The 21,541-nt window shown below is 36.5% G+C and overlaps 1 protein-coding gene across 1 annotated transcript in view; it reads right to left on the reverse strand.

Moving 5' to 3' along the window:
- Window positions 1-8,740: 8,740 nt before the first annotated feature.
- LOC149907455 (uncharacterized) overlaps window positions 8,741-21,541 on the reverse strand; it is a 157,838-nt gene continuing 145,037 nt past the window's right edge. Inside the window, exons 16-26 of the mRNA XM_090102454.1 lie at window positions 20,381-20,503; window positions 19,841-19,877; window positions 19,144-19,277; window positions 17,925-18,053; window positions 16,379-16,528; window positions 13,357-13,611; window positions 12,816-12,983; window positions 11,561-11,714; window positions 10,149-10,342; window positions 9,518-9,658; window positions 8,741-9,152 (exon numbers count right to left, since the gene is read on the reverse strand). Of these exons, the coding sequence (XP_089958580.1) occupies window positions 9,081-9,152; window positions 9,518-9,658; window positions 10,149-10,342; window positions 11,561-11,714; window positions 12,816-12,983; window positions 13,357-13,611; window positions 16,379-16,528; window positions 17,925-18,053; window positions 19,144-19,277; window positions 19,841-19,877; window positions 20,381-20,503 (1,557 nt within the window). The 3' untranslated portion in view covers window positions 8,741-9,080. The remainder of the gene's footprint in view (window positions 9,153-9,517; window positions 9,659-10,148; window positions 10,343-11,560; window positions 11,715-12,815; window positions 12,984-13,356; window positions 13,612-16,378; window positions 16,529-17,924; window positions 18,054-19,143; window positions 19,278-19,840; window positions 19,878-20,380; window positions 20,504-21,541) is intronic.

Raw genomic sequence — 21,541 nt, forward strand, 5'->3', positions numbered from 1 at the left:
CAGGAAAGAAGCATGGAATTGGACATCTCTCAGAATAAGAGGCAAAGGTGTCCGTCACCTGAGTCTACAGATGAATCTCCAATCAAACGCTTTGTTCCATCTGATCCCATTTCACCTGTTAACCCGTCTGTATTTGTTGATCCCATTTTAAATAATCCTATAAGATATAGTGGTGATGAAGTTGGACCATACATTGTCCACGTATCTCGCGTAGAAAACGATCCCTCTGCCGGCCTGTCCATCCGTCCGATCAAATTTGGATCTTTCTTATTTAGCCAAAAAGTACCTAATATTTTAAGAGACGGAGTAAAATCTGTTGGCCGCAACAGGATATCGGTTGAGTTTGCATCAGCTGAGGATGCTAATAATTTTTTATCTTTACCTGCTTTGGCCGAAGCTAAATTTAAGGCATTCATTCCTACCTATCATATCACCCGCATGGGTATTGTAAAAGGAATACCGATAGAATGGACCATGGATGATTTGGTGGAGTGTGCAGAATTCCCTAACAGGCACGGTCGCATACTTAAAGCACGTAGACTTAACAAAAAAAATAGCCTTGATGGAATTACAACTTGGGTTCCATCCCAAACAGTGGTTCTAACTTTCTTAGGTCAAGCAATGCCATCAAAAATCTATTGTAGATACACTTCACTTCCTGTAGAAATTTACCATTACCCAACCATCCAGTGCCACAAGTGCTGTCGCTTTGGGCATATCCGCGACCAGTGCCGCTCAAAAGAGAGGTGCTACAAATGTACACAAAACCACTCAGGCGACTCCTGTCCCATTCTTGAATCTCAAGCACTATGTGTTCATTGCAATGGCACTCACTTCGCCATTGACAAAAATTGCCCGGAACACAGCCGGCAAAAGTCAATTAAACTTTTGATGGCCACAGAAGGTATCTCATTCGAGGAAGCCTCTAAGCTTACCCCTTCAGTGTACAGACCCTTTTCGGAAACAGCCAGTTTCGTTTTTGCGCCCAGATCACAACAATCACCTGTTTTCCCCATCCCTTCTATGAAACAATCCAATAGTGTTCGTCAAACTCGTCCTCTTAATAAAACTTCATACAAAAAGACCTATTCTATACCCCCTCGCACTCATGCACCACTAGGTAAAACATATGATGTAGCTGCACACCGCCAAATAACTCAGGAATTACCCTCTACTCAACCGAATGGTTGTGCCTTATCCCAAAACCCTGACCCCCCGGTTGTACTTAGCTCTAATGTTGAGCTTTATGTTTCAGCCTTAGAAACTTTTCTTAAAAAAACAGATTCAATACCGACCAACGTTGCCTATAGACTTATAAATCTCATCTCTCTATTTAACAGTAATGGCCCTCACAATCCTCCAGTGGAACGCTCAAAGCATTCGTCCGAAATGTCATGAAGTACTTGACCTTATTTCAACCCACAACCCTATAGCTTTTGCCATCTCGGAGACATGGCTAGTTCCCGGAAGTCACTTTCGGATTCCTGGCTTTTTCTGTCTGCGAGATGACAGAGCCGATGGGTATGCTGGAACAGCACTTTTACTTAAACATTGTTTAAATTTCTCTCGTATTCTATTGCCTATGCATGATCAGCGTATTAACGCTGTGGCTGCAAGATGCAATAATGTCTCTATTATTTCTGTCTACATTTCTCATCCTCATCCTTCTATTATACCTGATCTTTCACTTATACTTTCCTCCGTACCGTCTCCTCTTTTAGTATTGGGCGATTTTAATGCTCAGCACACTTCTTGGGGATCTTCAGTTTGCAATACATTTGGACACCTGCTAATGGATCTGCTTGATGACCTTGACCTCTGTGTAATTAACGATGGATCTCCCACTAGGAGAGTCCTTCCTAATCAGAGTCTCTCCTCTGTAGTTGATCTATGTATTTGTTCTTCCTCCTTGGCTCCATCCCTCACCAATTTAACTCTTTCTAGTACTCATGGTAGTGACCACTTTCCTCTTCTTTCTTCTCTTTCTCAGTCTGTTATCCCATTGACTTCACCTTTCCCACCCCTACTCATGTATAGACTCTGTAAAGCAAACTGGCAGGATTACGCTACTGGTCTTGACAATCTGGTTGAGTCCCTTCCTTCCGTTTCTCTTGACAATGATCTACATACTTATTCTGACTTTGTGGATTGTATTAAAAATGCAGCAGCGAATAATATCCCTCTTAAATCCGTTTCTAACTCTGGTTCTCGCAAAGTCTCTCCGCCATGGTGGGACGATGAATGCTCAGCTTCTGTCAACTCAAGGAGAGAGGCCGAAATTCAGTATAATGCTTCCATGTCCGTTGACAATTTTATATATTATAAAAGAATAGCCGCGCGTACCAAGCTTTTTCTTAAAAATAAAAAGAAAGCAGGCTGGCAAACATTTTGCGAGAGTCTGTCGCCTAGAACACCTGCAACAGTTATTTGGAAGAACATACGCAAATTTCGTGGCTCTCTTTCTTGTAACGATATAGATTCCAATGACTCCTCAGTGTGGCTTGAAGAGTTCGCTGATAAGTTCTCCCCTCCCTTTGTCCCTTCTTTAGATTCTTTCCCTATGGCCACTGGTCCGCTCGTCTCGTCTTATGATAACAATATGGAAGCCATATTCTCCCTAGAGGAGCTAAATGTAGCCCTCAGCGGCCTCTTAGACTCCTCTCCCGGATTAGATGGCATTCCTTATTCTTTCATACGCCAATCCGGTCCCATAACCAAACAGTACTTTTTAAACTTAGTAAATTTATTTTATGAATTCGGTTACATCCCTGACTCTTGGTAATCACACCTCATAATTCCTATACTAAAACCAGGAAAACAAGCCTCTTGTGCCGACTCCTATCGACCAATTGCCCTTTCTTCGTGTCTGTCTAAGATAGCTGAACACATGGTTAAAAATAGACTTGAGTGGCTTGTAGAAAATAGGGGACTGTTATCCCGGTCTCAATTTGGATTTAGAAAGGGTATGAGCGTACTGGATTGTTTAGGCATTTTATCCACAGACATTCGGTCGGCCTTTGAAAGAAAACAGTATTTGGTAGGCGTCTTTTTAGATATAGCGTCAGCCTACGATAACGTACTTCTTCCGTTACTCAGAAACAAATTGTTACAGCTGAGTATCCCAGTGAGGATGATACGATTTATCTGCAATCTTTTAATGTCAAGATCCATCCAAGTGCGCCATAACTCTCATATTTCTTCCACTAGGCTTACCTGGAAGGGGCTCCCTCAAGGATCGGTATTAAGTCCTCTCCTATATGCGATCTACACTTTCAACTTGGATACGACAGTCACATCTTTCTGTGACATACTTCAATATGCAGACGACATAACCCTATTTGCTCATGCCCATGACATGGATGAAATCACCTCGCGCCTTAATTCAGCTTTGTCGTATCTTCGTGACTGGCTATCAGAGCATGGTATGTCTGTGTCTGTACCAAAATGTTGTGTTGTAGTTTTCACTAAAAAGCGTCACATTCCCGCACCAACCTTAACACTTGGCGATGAGCCAATTCCAGTCACCAATAAAGTTAAGTATCTGGGCGTTATATTAGATTCTAGGTTGTCTGGTTCCCCTCATGTTAACTACATCAGTCAAAAATGCGAAAAAGGGATTAATATATTACGTTCTCTGGCAGGAGTGTGGTGGGGGGCCCACCCATACTGTCAGAAACTTATTTATAATGCCGTGGTGCGTAGTCACTTAGACTATGCGTCTTTCATACTCGATCCATGTAATAAGACGGCACTGAATAAACTAGACAAAGTGCAATCTCGCTGTCTACGCTTGATTACCGGAGCAATGAAATCTACCCCGGTTAACGCCCTGCAGGTTGAGTGTGTTGACCCTCCCCTAGCTCTTCGCAGGCAGTATCTGTGTGATAAATATTTTTTTAAATCTATCTATAACTCTTCCCATATCCTTTGGCCCAAGCTACATAATCTCCTTCAAATCTCCACTAGTCAAAATCTCCGTCCCTCTGCTAATTTTCCTTGTTTACTGAAAAGCTTCATAAGATTCTCCCGTCTGCCTGACCCTACTGTTCAGTTTGAACTATATCCTCTCTTCTCCGTTAACTTCCAGTCACTTACGTACAATCCTCCCATACTTTTAAATTGTGGCATAACTAAAGATACAATTAACGCTAATGCTACATTTAATGAAATTGTAGCCAATAAATGGCCCAATTGGCACCTCTTTTTTACAGATGCCTCAAAAATGTCCGATATGTCATGTGTGGGAGCCGCTGTTTGGTACCCTCAATCCAGCATTATTCTTCAGTTTAAGTGTCCCCCTTTATCTACTGTTTACACTGGTGAAGCTACAGGCATTCTCGAAGCCCTCAATTTCATTAACTCTCACAACCTTGATAAAGCTGTTATATTTTCCGACTCATTAAGCTGCCTCCAAGCCCTTCTATCTAATCCTTTTCGATCTAAATCCTGTCACCCCTTGATTTTAAGTATACGTGTGGTGCTTCTAAATTGCCTCAATAAGGGTCTCCACATTCAAATCACTTACATACCAGGTCATACTGGTATAGGGGGTAATGAGATGGCTGACTCTTTGGCTAAGTCTGCTACGCAAGTGGGTTGCAATACTCACTTTAGTAATTACAGTCAAGACCTTGTTCCACTATCAAAATCACGTTTAGATAGGAAGTGGTTGAATCTTTGGCAAGAATCCAGCCGCACAAAAGGTAAATTTTATTGGGACATTCAGCCTACTATTCCACACAAACCATGGTTTTTCCGCTTTCGTAAATTCGACAAACCAGTAACATCCACTATCTGTCGGCTCCGCTTCGGCCATGCGTGTACTCCTGTCCATCTGGCGAAAATCAGAGTACGAGATCACTCTATTTGTGAGTGTGGATTGGACGAAGGAACTACTGACCACCTGTTCTTTGAATGTACCAAGCTTCGTTCTTCATTACTGGATGTCCTCCCTCCTGAAATCCCTCGTCCCACAAATTTTAAATGTCTGTTGTCCTTAGTGCCTTCCAAATTTGTTGAAATTCTATCTAAATTTATATCCTATAATAAACTAAAATATTAACCCCTTATTATATTTATAAATCATATTAGTGTTTCCTGTTGTCTGTAATATATATAACCTGTATTGTCTTATGTGTTTGTTCTAGCCGCTCCAAGTTGATCAAAATTTCTGCATTTTCCCACTCAGTACCAAATGTTAAATGTCAAATCTGCACAAGTCTAACTGACTGAAATTTGAGTCCTGTTTCTCCCATATATACTGGACATTGGCGAAGTCCCTTTTTATTGGGTGGAGCCATTATTTAAGAGAAGAAGAAGAAGAAGAAGATAAAATAATATATCTGCGATCAATACTAATTTCTTTTAAATAGAATGTTAATTGTAAACATTTTAACATGGCAATTTGTTAAAGTGAAACTTTTATTACATCGTCTCAAACTTTTTGGTCTGTGTAGCGCATGTCGCGTGACGGTCGGCTGCCGAGTAGGTATAAAGAAGTGTTCGGAAAGTTTCACTTTTACCGTGGTTTCATAAAACCACACATTTTTTCATAATATAGTATCTAATCAGAGATAGATTTTCTATCATTATGGCTATCACTGCATGCAAAAATAGAGGTCGACGGCTGATGCCGAGTTACAGAGATGACGCTACGTTTCATAGTCGGTGTTTGTTTGTAGTGTATTGAATGTCAATAATTAGCTAGTTACAAACACGCAACGAAAACCGTAAAGTATTTGCAACGCGTCCGCGACGTCCTCGATACGCAGCTGAGGCCGCTGCGTTTTCGCGACGCATTCGTTGCGTTGCGACCCCCCCCCCCCCCCACGCTTCGTAGCCTAGTATGATAAGGCCCTAAGATTTAGAAAAGCGTACCTAACAGCAAATTCGTACCTTGATTTATTTAACATTGGTAAGTAATGAAGGTAAATTGTTAAAATTGGTAATTAAGGTAAAATGTTGCCATCGTTGAGATGTAAACAGAAATTTGGAAGTCCTGTAAGTAGGTATGTATGAACTGTGGTATGAACTAACCAATGTATTCAAATCTGAAGAAATATGACACAGGCATTGAATAAAACCTAAATACTACCTAGATAGCTTCACCTGGTAACACTACATTTAACAGACTAAATTTTAACTAGTTTGCATTTAATTATTATTTGTAAAAAAAGAAACAGTGAGGAGAAATGCCTATCAACAGTGGTTCATATATTTTTTGTATCTAAACAGCTAAATCAGTCTTGAGGTTAGAAACATTTTTTTAATTAAGGTGCTGATACACTACATCCTATAGCAATTACTTGTAAAAGATCCTCAAGCAATCGCCGATTGTAAAATTTACAAAGTTACGAACCGCCATTCGAACTTGATGTTCAACTTTTGTTAGCCACCTGATTTAAGAGCGTAATATGTACAATAAGTAAATTAATGAGCGTATTTCGGTAACATCTTAATAAGAATGCTTCTTCATTATATTTTCTAGTACAACAAAATGTTACAGGTAAATGCACATTTGGTGAGAGCCATACACCGAACAGAACATCGAACATTGATAAAAAGTGTAGGTACATATCCACCCATGGGTTTAAGTTATATTAATAGCTACCTAGTTAGATAAATGTACCCCTTATTGCCTTAAACTTTAAAGTATTTATATGAGAACTAACTTTTCGCCCGCGTTTTCAAAGAAAAGCCGCATAGTTCCCGTTCCCGTGGGATTTCCGGAATAAAACCTATCCTATGTGTTAATCCAAGTTACCCTCTATATGTGTGCTTATTTCATTGTAATCGGTTCAGTAGTATTTGCGTGAAAGAGCAACAAACACACACACATCCTCACAAACTTTCGCATTTATAATATTAGTAGTTAGTAGGAAGTAGGATTAGTAGGATAAGTTCATTTCATTTATCCATCATTATACGCAATACTAGCTAACCGTTTTGAAGAATTAAAACTATTATAAGTATCTCAGTTTTATGTCATGTGAAATGATCTGTATTGTAAAAATTATATAATAGAAATTCAAAACATTTCATATTAACATTAACACAATGGCGGGAAAAATAAAATACAACCTCAGTTTGTTCAATTTATTCTTAACTTTAATGCAGACTAGAATAATACTCTTAGAAATGAGAACAACAATAGTTTTTCACATGTTATAGTGTACCTAGAATATACCAGCTTTTACAATAAAATGCTATTTATTATCTGTTTATTTCAATGTAAATAAATCTTATTCACAACAGCTAGCAATACAAAATTACATGTCAGACTGTATTGTCTATAAATATACTTAGCGGGATTTTAGGTGGGAATAGAAGTGTTCAATTTAAATTATATCAAGTGGTAGGTATTCAACAGAAACAAAGTTTTCTAAAATTAAAAAAAATAAAACTAAGTTATTGGTCGTAACAGAGACACAATGTTTGACTAATCGGTGTTTTTAGAATGAAAAATAAAATTGTATCCAAGCATCAGAATATAAGAATACAAGAAAGCAGGATTTATAATTAGGGTTACTTCACGAATTACATCATACACTTTTGAAAATATCATTTCAATAATAATTTTATACATAAATAAACCTTGTCGCGCTAAGCTTAGCTATGAAACACATAGATTATATAGTAATGCTATAGCCACACTATAAAATTTACAAAATATGACATATCTTTTGAAACGCTACACGAAATATTGTATTATTAATACTATCCGCTAATCAATTCTTTATTTATCAATGATCACTTGAGATTCATGGTCTCGGTATAGTCGCGGATAACTTTGATACTTTACCATCAGCGAGTATCAAGACCCGTCCGTCCTACATCAGCTATACATTTAAAATCTGAACTTATTTGAACTATGGTGCACGGTGAGGGACTTTAAAAGAGAAAATAGTAATGGAATGATGAAAATTTTAAATAACTAATATTAATATGGCAATCGTTTACTTAACTAAATATAAAACAACAAAATATTGTTACACAACCAATAATTTTAAATTAAAATTTTAAAAAACATAAAACTTCGCGGCAAACATGGCATCAAATTTGATAAGGAAAAAACGTAATATAGCATAACTATGACACTTATATTAATAATATCTAAGCAGATATGAGTTTTTCACATTTTATACGTATAATAATAAATTAGTAAATGGAATAATATGTATGTATACATTTGTTATGATAATTTTTATAGTTATATTTGCTACCAATAAAGACATAATATAGTGCAGAATTTCCACTTCATTTGAATGACTAAAAAAATTTACCAAAAAAAAATTATTTTATAAACAAGTAATTCAATTTTGGGCAAGTAAAAAACAGGCAAGTTTTAGATAAAAAAATTAACCATTGTGAAATAATTTAACACAATATTGATAGCAAATAATAACCGACTAAATATACACCTTAGATCTAGTCTTAACCACTTAAGCATAAGCGATCCGAAGTAAGACATCACATTGTATAGCCTTTGTTTTGAGTATTATAGCACAGCTTTAGGACACTAAATCGCTTGCTGGAAATTCACCAAAATGTGTGATTTTTTAAGTAAATATTGTCGAGTCCGTTATAGCATTTCACGCTTTATCAAATACATGATGTTTTATTGAAGTGAAACTTCTTTATCGGGGTTGGAAAAAAATTTAGTGTAACATTTTTTCGTTACGCGTGACATTTTTCCGTTACGCGTGACATTTTTCCGTTACGCGTCATGTTTTTCTTATCCCTACCACGCGTGATTCGACGTATTTCTGTAAAGTTGCGTTTGTATATATAATTTCATTGAGTTGCATATAGTAAATCATTGAAAAATAAGGTCATAAAGAAGTTTCACTTCTTACGTGTGTACACTAGTACACGCACACATTTTTATTAGGTGTTTATTACGAAAGCGAGATTCAGGTGTCATATAAAATTACAAATGCTTCACCAGTGTTTAGTTTTTAAGCGTCCTCGAAGGACCAATTAGCATTAAATGTACTATGTTTCCGTGATTCGAGTATAGAAATAGCGATTTAATTCCAAATGTAATAAAAGGTGTGTATTGTGTAGTGAGGCACTTCGCGTTATATGAACACGGGGTTCTCTTGGCCGGTGAGCAGTCGGAACATTGATGTAGGCATCGTCTTCATTAGGATCTGGAAGTAGGAATGGTTTATTAAAAAGATTATAAAAATTCATTATTTTAAACTCTTTTCACTATACAATGTACCCAACTTTTTCTTAATTCCAGTATTTTTCAATTATTTTTATAGCTACCCACTTTTTTCTTATTTTTTCCACACTACATGTTTTAAGCTATTGCATAGCTTCTATCGCGGGCCTTGAGCGCGGGGACGGAATCCAGAAATTGCGTAACGAAAAAACCTCACGCTCCCCACTCCGACGGGCGCGGAGGTGTGGCTTGAAGGCATAGCATGCAATAGCTTTACCGCGGCAGTCCCCGAGTGCCACACGTCTTTTTTTTTTCTATTTTTTAATACTTAAGCATTTTTGACCATACCTCCCCTACAGAAGTAGCGAGCAAGTTAACAATCCTCTCATGAGGTACGGCAACCACACTTTGCGAGTTGATTTCTATGATGCGGTGTCCGACGCGAACTCCACCGCGCTCGGCGATACCGCCGCGGAGGAGACTGCATATCTGTAGGAAAAAAGTCAGGATTTTAGGGTATAACGAAAAAAAAAAGACTGTTATTGAATTTTATGTCGGGCACTACAGTATAACGTAGCTATTCTATTGAAGATTAGGCAGGAGTAAAGTGTAAAAACTAAAAGTTTCTGTCACTCTGATACAATGACATTAAACTTAAGATACACGTACGCAGTTTACGCGGATACATAATCTATTTAAACTTGTTGACGTAGATGTTGAAAATTCTGTAAACACAAAAACAATAATCTGACTTGAAAATACATTTATTTATTTAATGTATGTTGATTTATTTAATTTTAATGTATGTAGCCTGAAATTATTTGGAATATAAGCCACGCGCCATTATTTTAAATCAAATCAAATTGTCTTTATTTGCTGAATGTAATTAAAGATATTCATTATCAAGATTTGATTCATTATTACGTTTTGACACAAAACAATTCGAAACTTAATAACATCATAATACAAATTCACTCACCACACCATTCTGAACACTAAAACCGAGCTGATATTTAGTGTCTGGTCGTTTGATCTTCACCTCCACAACGGGAGCACAAGGAACCACGGTCAGTTTAACAACGGTCTGGTTCTTGGAGTTTTTGATGTATGTCTGGCAAGTGGATAGCGGGAGACCGACCAGACTGACCCCATTGATGGCTATTATTTGGTCTCCTGTTGAAAGTTTATGTATGGATGATAACATATTTATTTTTTAACATAACGTTTGAACTTTTGGCGAAATTTTATTTGGTGGGGATTGATGGGGATTGGACATGTAATAGAGCATCAGAAATATTTTTTTTCTTTTGGTGGAATAGTTTTTGAATTGATTATGAATTAAATATGACTATATATTAGTACATATTAAGTACTCTATAAATCGACAATATATTATTACATGTGAAGTAAATCTGATAAAATCCCAGAAAGTAATCCATAACCATAAAGGTTTTTATACAACATTAATTCCATAAGCGCGAAAGATAAGAACAATAATATTTACAAATTGGTATCTATAAACATAATCCTGCTATCTATGATATCAGGCTTATGCACTAGAATGACATGATTAGTACAATTACAATTTGACATGGTGATTTACTTTTCATATTAAAAGTAAAATTTCTAGATCGCGTCATGGCAATACCGTCACATCATAGAGTAAGGCGACAATTTTGATATCTTTGAATCTTGCCAGAGAAGTTTCACTTCTGACACATGTGCTCAGCACACACGCTTTTTTTCATTTTTATATTTAAATTTTGCGTCGTTTTCTCTCGTGCTGAAGCATTTTGACTAAACAAAGATTAATATATTCAGTAAGGTTAAGAAAGCGGCGTATTACCCGTAGTCCCTCCGCTATGACCCACTGGTGGGTCATAGCCCGGGAATAAGCATAAACCGGGAAATGCAGATAATGATATAATAATTCGGTCTCTATAATAGTCAAAATATGGCAGCAGGGGACCACGGGTAAAAAGTGCATTTAATTCAAGTGCTCGTAGACCCACTGTCATGTCATTCTATAGCAGTGGGTCCACGGGGAAAAATATTACCCGTAGACCTATCAGTGGGACATAGCGGGGGGACTACGGGTAATACAGCATAAAAGCCATATTATTATTAACTAGCATTCCGCCCGCGGCTTCGCCCGCGTTTTCAAAGAAAAACCCGCATCGTTCCCGTTCCCGTGGGATTTCCGGGATAAAACCTATCCTATGTGTCAATCCAAGTTACCCTCTATATGTGTGCTAAAATTCATTGTAATCGGTTCAGTAGTTTTTAGTAGTTTTTTGAAAGAGTAACAAACATCCATACATCCATACTTACAAACTTTCGCCTTTATAATAGTAAAAAAGATTTACTCATGACAAATAGAAACACACTCACCAATATTAAGCTGCCCGCACCTAGCCGCAGCCCCCGCGGGCGCCAGGTTGGCGATCACTACAGTGGGCAGCATGGAGCCCCAGCCCGACTCCACCACCACCACCCCCAGGATCTCCCCCTTGCTCTTCGGCACCACCACCTCTTTCTGTAACTCCTGATCATAAACATTCATGTTTGAGCGAGCTGCTATGTATGGTGGTGCAGATGAGACCACAGAACATATAATAAAAGAGGTTAGAAAGGCATTGTAGGCATTGTAGGTATTTTTTATGAATTATGATTGTGGATAATTTGAATTGAATTAATTTTTAAGTAGGTATGTACTTGTTTATAATTTATTATCTGATAATTTTGGAATTAATTTTTAAGTAGGTATGTACTTGTTTATAATTTATTATCTGATAATTTTGGAATGTATTGAATGTGTTGCAACGTATTTTTTTTATAGTGCATGCAGTGCTCATTTTTTATTGGTTGTCCATCATGTTCTATATTTTTTGTGTATTTTTTATGTAATTTCATCGATGTACAGCTGCTAATGAACCTTAATAAATAAATAAATAAATAAATAGGCGGGGCAGACGCGCCAAGGATATGAGCACTGCTCACATAATCATCATGCGTATGATTCGTTCCATTTTAAATCGCGTGATCGCGCGGCGCTATGATTGGCTAGATTTGAAATTGCAAATATGTGCGTAAGCGGACTTGCGTGGACTTGGCCACACCCACAGGCGACTACGGTTCATAAAGGAACGGCGAATTATTGCCATTCTAACCTCTTTTATATGTTCTGTGGATGAGACTATCAGCCCGGTTTACACGCACGCTCTTTCCCGCGTTCAATCCCGCGCACTCAATCACGCGGTAAAAAGTGTGCGTGTAAACCGGGCTATTGGGGTTAGGCTAAGAACGGACGGAGCGATTTTGTACCCGCTGGTCGTGTAAAACGCTCCGTGATTTCTTGCCGTTGTGCTATTATGAAAATTGTATTTGAAAGAATTAGATTTATTAATTGTCCAATATTATGATGAATGCTTTTTCTTCGATATTTTTTATTATTTTTATTTTATACTTTGAATGGTATTAGAATCCAAAGTTTTGAGCCTTAAGAAAAATTACTCAACAATTTTTTTTGAGTATTCGATAACAAATATATCGTGATAGTCTTCTAAATGTATGAATCTAAATAAAAATGGTACTAAACTGAACGCCATATCCCACTTTTGATGGCCAAAAGAATGATTGTACATACCTTCTTAGCGAACATTTGCAACTCATCTCCAAATATCTCCTGGCTGTTGAGCACTTCCTGATAATCCATTTCCTTGACGAAGCTGTGGTCTTCGATCCCATTGGCCTTAAGGAACTCCATATATGCCACTTGGAATGCTTGACCAATAGACTGGGCGATAAATTGAGCCTGAAACGCATTTTTTCCCATAGTAGCTTGTTTATTTGCTAAAAAGTAATCTAACACGATGCACCTGATTTTGAAATGACATTCGTAGTTTGCATAATGATAATTATAATAAGCGTCGATTATTTAGATGCTTAATGTAGTAATTAGTAATTTAAAGGTAATTTAAAGGTAGGTAAGGTATTTAATTCTTATTATTATACAGAATTGCATGCTATTTAGATATTAAAAAAAAACATTAACATTATCCAAACTTTCCAACAATAAAGGGCAAACAATTCTACGTATATTGTTTTGAAACTTAACTAAAACACATTTCATAACATCAATAAATATTCTTAAATAAAAAATGTCATATATCCGTCTACTGTCTTACCTCCTCGCTTTCAAAAACGTGACATATCATCTTGGGCGTACGGTTCAGTTTCGGTTGGTCAGAGTCACTTTCATGCGGAACGAAGCGTCTCCTGGCCATCAGAACCACCAAGTCTCCAATATCCGCGATGTATGAGATCGTCCGTAGAGCGTGGTCCATCATGATCTCCTTTAGTTCCGTGTTCAGGACCATTATTTTTTCCGTTGATATGAATAGATCCACCTCTGTGCTTGGCTGGTTTTCACCCTCGGGGGCCTGGATAGGACATTTTTGTGGTTATTCTTATGAAATATTCTAGGTAAGATTTGGTATAAAACTTGCCAATTAAAATTTAAAACTTACCAAAGCCTATTTATCCATGGAAAGCAAGTGTAAGAAATAAAATGTTAATAAGAGTTTATAGAGTTATAAAAAAATACACAATAATATTTTTAAAAATTAAATCTAATAAAATAAATATTACTATGAGGCTTTCAAGCAGTGTTTTGCTGGTATGCTATTGTATTGGTATTAAAACTAATCATGGCCCCACAGACATGTATATTTAAGTAGACAACGCAAGTACCGCGATCTGTATGAAAACCAAGCGTGTCATATTTTTTGTACTGACCTTGACGCGTTATGACGTCACGAGCGCTTTTTAGTGATGTTAATTTCATTTAACGCTAAATCGATTAGGCCGCCACTCGCGCGGCGATTCTAGTATCGTCCTATCCCATCGAAGTAAATCGAAAGAAATCAGATCAAACTAGATCTATGTCTAAGAGGTAGTCAAATAAATGAATCGTAATCGATTACTAAATCGATTCAAGACAGAAAAATGATAATTACCATAGACAGAGGGATGATAAAATAAAGTTATAAACCTTTTAATATTCTAACAAGTAAACTAATGTGTTTTAGCTTTTTCTTACATATGCCCATTAAGTTACCATGTACTGCGTACTAGAGAGGCCATCGAAAGAAAGTAATGAAACTGTCAATCAATCAATCTTTATGTCCCGTTGCATCGATCCATTTTCCTTTTATGTTCGGGTTACTTGGAAAACTGAAAAAACAAACATAGTCTAAGCAATAAGGAGTTTTCTTAAAAAACTCCCAAGATGACACTTTAACTAATGGCGTCCATATCATAATATTTATTTTTAGTACCTTTGTATTAAAATACTTAAAAGTTCTAGGTCAAGTCGTATTAAATGACAAAAAAAATCTATGCCTTTTTTTCTGAAAAATTGCTCCTTCAAATTATCATTTTTCTGTTCGATTATAAAATCGATTAGAATCGAGAACTGTTGCATCAAATGAACATCACTAACCACAAAATTGGACAGAAAAATGAGAACAGAAAAATGAGAAGACGCTATTCATTGCTTGTAATCATACGACGCGATCTTTACCGTGCCAAGTAAAAGCCGCAATGTATTCCGAATCATTTCGTATGATTTGGTATCCGTGTTTGTCACGATCGTTTTCCACAGATATTCTTTATTTGATTTTAAAATAAATAGTGCATATTCTGATAAGAAAATTACTTACCGGTGGAAGGAAACATCTCTGCTAACTCGGCCACTCACAGCTGTGGAGTTTCTACAGTTTATAACGGCGCAATTCGGCATTTTACTTTATTCAGCTTCACGTCTTTCCTTGGCGAACTGCAAGCGCGGACTGAGTGTAGGCCAGCGTCAAGTAAGTTTCATAAACTTAGTTTGGACACGGGAAGTACATACACTCGCTTAGTCTATCTTGATACATGTCTGTGCATGGCCCTATTCAATTAGGTAGGTAGAGATAAACTACGATAACATGGCGCGCCCCTCCAAATTACTGTTTCAATGTGTGTAGTGACATCCTTACGAAGGAGTTTGTATGTAGTTGTACGTATTCGTCTTTAGTACTTTACGTCCAGATTTGTTGGTCAACTAATCATAAGTTGCCGAGCGCCCAAGACAACGCACGTGTCGTTTTCATAGATTACGTCAGTGCAGCGCCATTACTAATAATAATGAGCGATTAGAGCGTGACTAGTCGAGCAACAAATCCGTGGATTTGTTTTTGTTTGACGGCCGTCTCATTACGCACACATGCGTTGTGAATCTTGGTGGTGCATTGTAAATACTTTCACAAATACTTTCAAACGTTTTGAATTTTGGAGGGGCGCGCCATGTTATCGTAGTTTATCTCTACTTAAATTTATAGAACCCCGGCAATTTGCACGTATTAATATTTTTTTTCACCACTGATCTGACTAACTACAATAAAAGCCTTAATTAAGCCTAAGTAATAAAAAGCATCGGTAACTTTAAAAAGTCAAACCTGCCACTTCATCTTTAAAAATAAATTACTAAGAAACCTCATCCTTGCAACCATTAGTAGATATTAATTATTCAGATTGTGTAATTTCTTATCATACGAATAAAACTATAATAGAATAAGAATTTTATTTTCTAAGAGCAATGACTGAAACAACGTATTATGTAATGATCATAAGGTCCTAATAACCTATCGACATCAAACCAAACTATCCCACCTAATCTACGAAACCGTAAACTAAGGGCCGGCGCAGATATAGCGGAGATATTTCCGTTTTTCACTGTCAACCTATTATCGACATTGTCCTCACCAAAATACAATTCAAAATCAAATAAGAACGATTTATTCCCGAGAAGCATTGAAGCATCACATGCGAAAGGCGCTACCTTTGCTGTGCTTTAGAATATTATTTTAATATGGACAATGTAGTTAATAGTTTGACAATTAAAAAAAAATTGGTTGTCTGTAAAGTCGGTTTACTGATGATAGTTCAACGTGACAACGTCCGATTGTGCTTCTTTGTCACTCGTTCCGCGCTCTCGCTTGCACTTCAAGCCTTACATGGAACGCCTCAGAGCGAGGTAACGCCGCATGAGTCATGTTTTTTCGTGCGTGCAGCCGGCTCAATCGAATTATAAGACGTTGTCACGTCAAAATGCTCTGCGCCGGCCCTAAAACGGACTAAAAACACGTAACCACAGAACCAAACAACCTTGATCTTAGTGACCGCCTCTTCCACCATGTTCTTTTTGGGGCGTCGTTTGCGGCGCCTCGAGTCCTCGTCCACCTCGACCGAGCCCAGGAAGGCGAGGCGGAACACCGCCGCGGGCGCCGCGTACACGCCGCTGTACGGGCCCTCGCACTGCGGGCACACGCCGGCTAACCCCCTCACATACCTTGCCGTGCTTGTCCAGTACGACCAGACCAAAATGGCAGTTTTATGCCATAACTGTTTTGCCACGCTTGGCTAGTAGAGCAATGTATGCCAAAATGGCCGTTTTGTATGTTAAACTTGGCTAGTAGATAGAGCAATGTATGCCAAAACGGGCTGTTTTACCACCCTTGGCTAGAACGAGCATTGTATGTCAAAGCTGACTGTTTAGTAAGCTTAACTGGTTTTGCCAAACTTGGCTAGAACGAGTAATGTACGCCAATGGCTAATTTTGTCTGTTTGGTTTTGAAATAGTTTTGAGTGATAACTAGATTTTAGCCACAGATGTAATTCATGCCGGTTCGCCGCATTTCATATTTAGCCATTTTAACTGCGTTTAGGTGTTTATATTTGTTTGCGTGATAGTTGCGGGTGAGTAGCTTGAGAAGCAATTTAATCCAAAACTGGATTTTAGTGTAGATTGTTTTTTTTAGATGACCACTAGTTTAGTTATACAACCAAAAGCAAACGCTTATACGGAATGAAATTGGAGAGAAATGAAAAAAGCTCAAATTGCTCTTTTTGAAATTGCGCGTGAAAACTAAAGCTTGGCCAGCAATGTAATTATTTTGTAAACTGCATTTTGCCTCAGGTTTGCATTTATCCGAGTTTGTGCGAAAATACCGAATGTATGTAAGTACCTAATCTAAAACTGATTGCATTTTGGTGCACTGTACTGGAATTATAAGAACCAGTTTGGCATAGATTGCTTGTATATATCTGAATCGTTTCTGGACAACACCCTTCCGGTTGCGTCGTTTTGCTTGAAGTTGGGTTTTGAATGGTTGATATATTTGCAGAATACGCGATGAAGAGAAAGCATTCTTAATTGTAAATGGCTCATTTATTTTTTAAATAATGCATTTTGAGCCGTTTCCCGACCAACCAAAAAAATCTTTCGATGTAGTAACATTCTGGATACTTTGCAAATAATGTCAAAAAGCCAATTGGTTCATACAAAAAATTTTGCGCATAAGCAAGCAAAACAACGCGAACACACACAGACAATGATATGTGAGAAGCCGTCGTCATTATGAAAGCGGACCTCGGAAAATAAACCTTAACAGTATTGAGAGTAGGGTATTATATCGTGCGGCGGAAGCTAGACCGATGTTAGTGCGTCTCCCGTGTTAGATAGGCCACCTAAGCCGGTGTGAATCGGACTAGAACAAGCTACGCTGTGCTATGAAATGGGTGACGGGGACAAACATTCATGATCTTCCCAATCTTTAAGGTTAACCCGGTAAAACATTCCATGCAATCACGATTGTACGAGCAAGTCTACGGTTTTAGGTCATCAATGCATCACGGTCAAGCCATACCATACCTTACGGGATGCAAAGCGAGCTAAGCGAATAAGCGACAGTAAAGATATCCAGAGGAGGCTAGCCGGCCAATACGGGATCCGACATCTTCTTGGGTCAGGTCGAGGGGTGAGGAACACTGAAAAAATACTCTAGTGCCAAGTCAATAAGAGCGAAAATAGTTTGGCAGTGGGCTGGCCACACGTGATTTAGCGGTACCTTCTAGAATAATTCGGGGTATTTGGATAGAGGATATCCCACTAGCATTCTCAACACTAATTCTAATGAGCATAAAATTGCGTATAGATAGTAAAAATATACTAAATATTTTATGGTCACGTCATACACAATGTACATTTTAAAGTCAGTGTTTTCTTTGTAAAATCTTCTTAAAATGCTGAGGTTGTAAAATAAATAATACTAAATAAGTATACGAATTTCATGCTCTTAACTACGAAAAAATAAGGTAATAAAATATTACCGATTCACACGGGCGTACGTGTACCTATGAGAATGCCAATTGTTACGGGAGTAACATCAGTTACTGTATTTTTGTATACATATCGATACTATATAAAATTGTATTTTCATAAAAGTGTTGTAAACGCTCTATAATATTATTTAAGTTTGAATAGTAATGAATAATCAATACATTTTCATGAATAAAGCTTTAAATAATGCATTTTTATTAAAACATTTAAATCTTTACTATTCAAACTTATGAGTAACCTACTAGGTATATATTAAATAGCAAACATGTAGTATTCATTACCACGTAAAATAATAATATTTTTGAAGACATATATCTATTCCTCATTATAAACAACAAGGATCCTATGTATATTTCTCATAGTTTCCTTAATCGTTATTCTCTACCATTGATGTACAATAAACAAATAGTCACTAGTAGTCCGAAGTTAAACTCTGCCTTGGCGTCTCTTAATCTATTTAGGCAGAGTTTTCTAACGCGCGATACAATAGACTTTGAACATTATTGCAAGGGAATAAGTTGTAAATTTGAATGAATAAATGAGAAAACGCTACGGGCTTTTTTGACGATCATTTAATAGGTATTGTGAGTAATTGTTGCAAGTACGTCAATGCTCTATAAACGATATCTTTTGATATCGGAATGTTAGTATAAAGTTAAGCCAGACACTGAATGGTCAAATCCCGTTTTTTTTAAACTGTTTTACATAAATATTGTGTTGGTGTTTTTATTACCTCTTTTATCCCACTAACCTTAATCCTAGAGACAGCTTCTTCAGCTTGCAGCATTCTTGTGGCTTTGGTTGGTTGTCCTTCACAGGCTAGTTGTGTGGAACCGAGATACCGGGCCCGGAATAATACACCCTCTATGAGGACTGAAGCGATGTCTGGAAAGAGGGGTTGTATTGTTGATCCGCATTATGTAAGATAGATTCAAGATGGTATATTCAATAATTAATAATTATCATATTCATTGAAGATTAGAAATGGATTCTTTCTTAATATAACATTATTTGAATTTTTAGTGCTGTTAAATGAAAAATTCACATTCAATGATGACGAATGACGAATCAAGGGACGATATGCGATACGATTTAGAAAAATTCTTAAAGAAATTTTATAATAGGATAAAAGTAATGTTAGAAAAATTGGTCCCGTATTGAATTAAATATAAAAGGTTGTGAATTGATTGCAAGAATTCCAAAATAAGTTTATTCTGCATTTTGAGTTAGTTATGTATGAACTAACCTACTTATTGTATCAAATTAATCGGTACAGTAATTTTGAATAGTTTTAGTATTTATAATAAATACTCACCGTTATTAATATATCCACAGATGCGTGTAAATTAGATCAAATGTTAGTGTAATTTTCGAAATTTTATTTTTATTTTTTATATACATACTACTTATTTCAATTGTTAATAAAAGTTAAGGAAATAACGGCTCACCTTCTTTATTTTTACTCTTCTTCTTTGCGTCTTTATCCTGCGAAATAATTTTCAAATTCATATTATGTAGATTATTTCGATCATTATAAGATTTTTCGTTCTATGAATTTTCTTAAATTGGAATATTTGAATAAATAGTCACGATTTATATGCAAATCTTTCTGTGCGCTAAAATTCATAAAATCTGTTCAAATTCAAAAAGATCACTACACTTTCTCATTAATTATTTACTAGGGATTTTTAGGGCCGATTTTTCAATGCTTGGATAAAACTTATCCGTCCAATAAAGTATTTTACACGATAATATTCAAATGTCACGTAAACTGTAAAATACGGGCAATTAGAATACGTTTTTAAAATGGTAGTTTTATACATTATTCGACGAATAAGTTTTATCCAAGCATTGAAAAATTGGCCCTTAATACAACAGGATCATTTACATTACAAATTTATGTTTTTACGTTAATGCACAATTCAATATATACATAATGGAATCTTTAAAATATAAGTATTATTTTAAATAATAGAAATTAGGATTACCTTCCCATTATGAAGCGTATCTTCATCCCTGGGATCATTGTTCTCATGCGCATGCGACTCCCTGTTAGTTCCCGTTGAGCCCACAGATGGCATCACTGTTCGCGATTTTGGTTTGCGCCAGCCCTTGAAATAGAAATAGAAATTAAATGGTATGTTTTAAAAAATTGTTGTTTGGGACAACCCTGGTAGGGAAAAAGTATAAGATATACAATAATTAATATAACGTACCGACATAATATTATATTCGTAAAAATGTACAATATGTGTTAAATTGTAATTTAACATTTTGGCCCATATGCCACCCATCGATGTAATGTGCGCTAATAAGCGATTTAACTTTCTGGGTACATACTTTTTGACACACTATTACGATTTCTGCGAAAAAACGTTGTATTGTTAGATTTAATGCTTTGGATTCTTGTAACAATATTTAGCTTATCTAAATTATATTGAAGACTTGTACAGTTTAAAATGAGTGAAGAACAAAATATAACAATTAGATATACGTGTTGAAAATTTCATTAATTGTAAGTCATTCCTTATTTGTGTCTTAATAATGTTTAAAAAGATGTCCAAGAGTATTGCACGCCTCAAAATCGAAGCGTTGAGGTGGGTACTACTGTCACTTCGCGCAAAACATCTGATTTTTCAAACTTAAAATGTCTTTATGTATCATACATTGCACTTGTAAGATAATACATACACACACATATTAAGAAAAAACACTATTTTTAACGTTCATGATATTTTTGATGTCATTTTTGTTATTTAAACTAGTTAAAAAACAGTTTAAAAAAGTTCTGTCTTGGACGTCCGTGTGTCTGTATGTGCGGATCCTTTTTCTTGTTAACACGATAGCGACCGAAATACTTTACTAATCGAGTCTTTTTTTTTCTCTTACGCTTGAGTATGCTCAGGAATAGAACCCTTTCATTTTTCAGGGTCTGATTCGATGTGGTTTAATTGTTATTAAAAAAACAAAAATAATAATTAATAAATATTTATTAAAAAAAAATTATGATGCGTGCACTTTTGGATTTTCCAAATTTATTTATTACAACCTAGTGGCAATTGGTTTATCTTCAATTATACACGAAGTAGATTGGTGACTCAGTGATTAGAGCTATGGTGTGTAAAATTAACTTGTTGTTCGCAATTCAT

The sequence above is a fragment of the Colias eurytheme genome, chromosome 6 (assembly GCF_061535395.1).
Source record: "Colias eurytheme isolate Ceu_HAF_F1 chromosome 6, ilColEury1 Martin Lab GWU primary, whole genome shotgun sequence".
In the NCBI taxonomy this organism is placed as follows: Eukaryota; Metazoa; Arthropoda; class Insecta; order Lepidoptera; family Pieridae; genus Colias; species Colias eurytheme.